This window comes from Oratosquilla oratoria, chromosome 41 (assembly GCF_046742065.1).
Source record: "Oratosquilla oratoria isolate Oo_2021 chromosome 41, ASM4674206v1, whole genome shotgun sequence".
NCBI lineage: Eukaryota > Metazoa > Arthropoda > Malacostraca > Stomatopoda > Squillidae > Oratosquilla > Oratosquilla oratoria.
The window spans coordinates 15,040,044-15,045,043 of NC_134817.1; the positions used below are offsets into that span (position 1 = coordinate 15,040,044).

At 41.3% G+C, this 5,000-nt stretch overlaps 1 protein-coding gene across 1 annotated transcript in view; it reads left to right on the forward strand.

Moving 5' to 3' along the window:
* Positions 1-5,000, forward strand: part of LOC143021121 (solute carrier family 22 member 3-like) — an 87,769-nt gene that overhangs the window by 65,639 nt on the left and 17,130 nt on the right. Inside the window, exon 7 of the mRNA XM_076178409.1 lies at positions 830-998. Coding sequence (XP_076034524.1) covers positions 830-998 — 169 coding nt within the window. The remainder of the gene's footprint in view (positions 1-829; positions 999-5,000) is intronic.

A 5,000-nucleotide genomic window follows, 5' to 3' on the forward strand; every position in this document is an offset into this window, starting at 1 on the left:
GCGCTCTATTCATGCCTTAGTCTCGCCACCAAAAATCTCCCCCATCTTTCTGATTGTCCCTACAACTAAGCCCCCGACTCCTTTCCTAACTTTGTTGGTTCAGATGTTGTTGATAAATATCTCAAAATATTTCCCCAAATTACTGATGCAGGCCTTGAACTCCAAGCCTACCCACACCTCCTGAGCCAAGACACATACTCTAATAGATATCCCTAAAGCGCCCAGTGGTAATCGCCCTCTTTTACACACGACTATTTTTTAATTTTCCTACAGCCTTCTCTTCTCCTCCCACAAACATCAATCACGCATGAGCGGGTGGACTTATTGCCTCGGAGCCCAAAGAGGAGCATATCCACCTCTCCCAGTAGCCGTCTCTCTCACCACCTCCTCGGAGCAGCAGTCATCGCCTGGAACCTCTCTCCATGCTGCCCGTGCGTGAATATTGAGCCCAGCAGTATCCTCCGCAACCGAAGCTACCAGTCTATCTCTCCACACCCAGAGTTACCAGTGTTTCTCCACCGCGAATCTCCTTGGCGCTCCACCCCTGACAAATCGCCATATCTAAGCTGTGGTTCCGTGGGCCACGCATTTACAGAAGATATATCGGCTCTCTGGGCCGATATTTTAACCCTTCCATTGGTTGACTTCCAGCTAAACCCTGCCCAACATCACCACCCTCCTGACATCTGGCGTTCAACGTGTGACCTCTGCCGATCCTGCCATCTGGTGCTCAACGTGGGCTCCCGATTTACACACATGTATACATATTTAACTGTAAGAATGAAAAGAACAAAGAAATCTTATCGTATAACTTTTTCTGTATTTTCAGTTATGGAGCTGTGTTCTAACGCCCAGCGTGCGTACATTAGTTCGTTCGGTGGAATTCCTTGGTCGATTGGTTGTATGCTTATTCCTGCCATCGCCTATTCTATTAGAGAGTGGCAGTACCTCCAGCTAATATTCGTGGCTCCATTTTTGTATACTATCAGCTTCTACTGGTAAGGATACAGTTCTGCTACTTAAAGGTATAGTAGTTGCACGAAGATTTACAAATTTCATCCAAATTCCTATAGTTATTCATGCACTTCTTCATTAGATTATTCATTCATTTATTCATTCATTCACTATCTCATTTGTTCATTTATCTATTTCTCCATACAACTGTTAATTTTTTCCTTGTTTATGATCTTATTTGTCTGAGTCAGTGGATCAGTAGCATTTTTGGCCGTAACTTTGGTTTTAATTTTCCCTAATATAGCACAGCATATTATAGCGCACTACAGCACAGTACAGACACATAGCATAGCATAACATAGCACAGCACAACACATCACATCACAATATAACATAGTACAATACAGCATAGACACAAAACATAGTATAATATGGCACAATATATCATAGCATAGAAGAGCACATCAGAGAATCATATCGTAGCATATAATATCATAGCATATAATACATCATGGCATATAGCATGGTACAGAAGAACATAGAATAGCATAGCATACCATATCATATCATATCATATCATATCATATCATATCATATCATATATATCATATGATATTTGGAGAAACCACTTGAAAAGTAAAAGAATTGAATATCGAACGTTTTTGTCTATTCAAGACATTATCAGGGTACAAAGAATACAGAAAATTGCCAAAGGTCGTAACATATACATAGTGGAAGAAGAACTGGGATAGGTCGAATGTTACTCAACTCCAGAAGAATTATTTACAATTTTTTTAATAATAAAGTTATCTAACTTATACAATTCCTACATAGTTCACATTAGATAAGAAGTTGAAACAATTAATCAATAATAGTGATTGGAACAAAGATGCCAATTCCATGTTTTTGCTTAATCTTTCGGACAACCCTTTGAGTAATGACGTAAAATGTGCTTTTGGATATGGATTGCATAGCATTTTGCCATCTAATGTAATATTGTGCAGATATGTTGACGACATATTGTGTATTTGGCCTTGTGATAAACCTGTGGATGAGTTTTTGTTAAAGTTAAACAATTTGGTTCCTTATATAAAATTCACAGTTGAGACAGAAGAGAACAACACATTGCCTTTTTTTAGATGTAAGTATTCATCGGTGTGGTAGATATTTTTATATCTAATGTCTACAGAAAACCAACCAATGTTCTCTCATATATTCATTTCTATTCATACCATCATCAAGTTATCTGTTTTTTCTTTTATGTTTTTGAGAGCGTTTAGAGTTTGTTCTGAGTATTTTAAAGATGAAGTGAAATTTATTTATGAGATTGGTCAGAATTTAAAATATCCAAAACATTTGACAAATAAAACACAAGAAAAAGCCAGAAGAACATATTTTACCACCTCTCAAGTGAAAGAACATTTTAGCATACAAGCATGCATACATTCGTTCAGATATGTATATATTCATTCAGTCATTCATGCATATATACATACATACATACATACATACATACATACATACATACATACATACATACATACATATATACATACATACATACATACATCCTTTTTGATACTGTTGACAGTGATCCTGGATATTCCATCTACAATTCTTGAAACATTTGTGAAGTGTAGTGCCCGTGTTAGTGTGTGTTCCCAAACTCTGTTACCGCCCTGTAGAAGTAGCTGGCCTTCGGCCATATATCAATTGTGTGTAGGTTAAGTCTATAATACGCCTGTACTACATGCATTTGTATCCTCTTGAAAACACAACCTAAGCCCTGCCAAACCATGTTTCGGTCAGGATGGGTCGTGTGCTACTTTAACGTACGTATGAGACCTATATAAAGATGCCAGGTTTTGGTGTCCCCAGCCAGTTCCTTTCAGTACTTGTACCAGCAGTGCCCGACCCGAGGCTCGCGGTCACTTTTGTGGTTTAGGACAGGGCTCCGCGCCCTGCCCGCCGACCCAGCCTAGGTCGACACTCGAGCTAACCAGAATAAAGCCACGAAACTCACCCGAGTCTCCTTCACTCCCTCGGCACCTAAGCACAAGTAACATTCACGTAATGTTACAGCCCCACCGACCTGTGGCGCTTCAGGGCAGGCTCAGACTTCCCACCTGTGGACGTTATTGTGCACCTGAAAACACTTCTTCTGTTCCGCAACCGCAGTCGAAGGTAAGGCAAACACGTGAACAAAACCTTCCCAGTCATTACCACAGGAAAAAGGAAAAGAAAACCCTCACCCAAAAAAAAAGAATACAAACTATAAACACTTTGAAGTGCCAAAATTATGGTATGACCTTCCCTCTTTACTGGTATCCAATGTAACATTGCTTAACAATAAACTCGATGAAGTTATAACAACAGTGAAAGATACCAGCGCTGACATTGTAGCCATTACTGAAGCGTGGGAAGTTGCTCCTGAAGTGTGTAAAATTATCAGGACTGACAAACGAGGAGGGCGTGTAGTAACGTATTGCAGGACAACCCTTAACCACTCACGGTTCTGACTCCCGAGGGAGTGGAGGCTTTGTGAGTGAGGGTATCGCCATACAGCATCTGTCATTTTCTGTGTTGTGTACCACCCACCCCTCTCCTCCACCGCACAGCTGCTCGTCTCCCAGATCTTTGATACAGCAGATGCACTGAGAGTGAGATTTCCTGCTGCCAAGATCGTCATAAGTGATGACTTCAATTAATTGGACATATCAGATATCCTAAATCAACTCCATCTTACTCAAGTCATAGATTCCCCAACGAATGGTAAGAATAGTCTTGACCTTATCATGACTGACCTGAGTCAATACTACCTAACAACCCCCTCCCCCATCACCTACCACCCATGGGACACAGCACTCACCTCTCTATCTTATGGCCCCCAGCTCTCACCACTTCCCCAGCTGTGGGTTCAGCTGTTGTCAGGACTCACAGGCCCACCCCTGACTAAGCCATGAGAACGTTTGGGCAGTAGATAGTACACCATCCCTGGTCAGAAATACCAAATAGGATAATTATGTTAATACCATCACTGAGGCTTATCACAGTTTTTCCAACCAAGACTCTGACCATGCACCCCTCAGACGTTCCCTGGATTACACCAAGGATTAAACGGCTGATGAGACAGAGGAACAAGGCATTCTATACAGACACCAGCCTTTATAGGAGCATTCGCAACAAAATCATCCGTGAAATTAAGACTGCCAAAATGTCATATTATCCAAGCAAAGTCAACCATCTCAAACAGGTAAATAGCAGCCAATGGTACTTTAAGATTAAAGAGCTGTGTGGTCTGAACAACCAGTCATCTTCTCTCCCTTGCATTTCTCAGTCACCCCCTGAACAGGCAGCACAGGATATCAACAGTCACTTTGCTACTATATGTCAAAGTCTCCCCAAGCTCGATCCCGCCCTCCTCCCAGCCTACCTGCCATCCCCTTCCCCCCACCCTCTGTTCTTGAGTTTGAAATCGTTAAGAAATTAAAAGGCTTCAATTTTAAAAGATCCACCACACCAGTTGACCCTCCACTAAAACCCTACCAGGAATTTGTCCCCAAACTTGTCACTCCTCTTTGTTCGATAATGAATGCCTCTCTAACTCAAAATAAATGCCCCAGAGATTGGAGGACTTCATATGTCACCCTCATCCCTAAAGTCCCCAGCCCCCAGTCCTTAAATGACCTGAGGCCAATTGCCATCACGCCCATGCCCAGTCTCATATGTGAGGACTTTGTTTTCAACTGGGCATATAGTAACATACGCAATAAAATAAATCCCCAACAATTTGGCAACATCAAAACTTCTTCCATTACTCACTCTAAATTGGCCTACTTGATTTTATTCACAGAAATTTAGACAAATGTAACACTTCCCTTGCTCTCACTTTCATTGATTTTAGAAAAGCATTTGATATGGTTGACCATACCAACACAGTAAGGAAATCAATAGAAATTGGTCTCCATCCTAACCTAGTAACATGGCTGTAGGATTTCCTGAGTGAGCGTAGACAGTGTGTCACGTTTAAAGGCTCGATCTCTGTC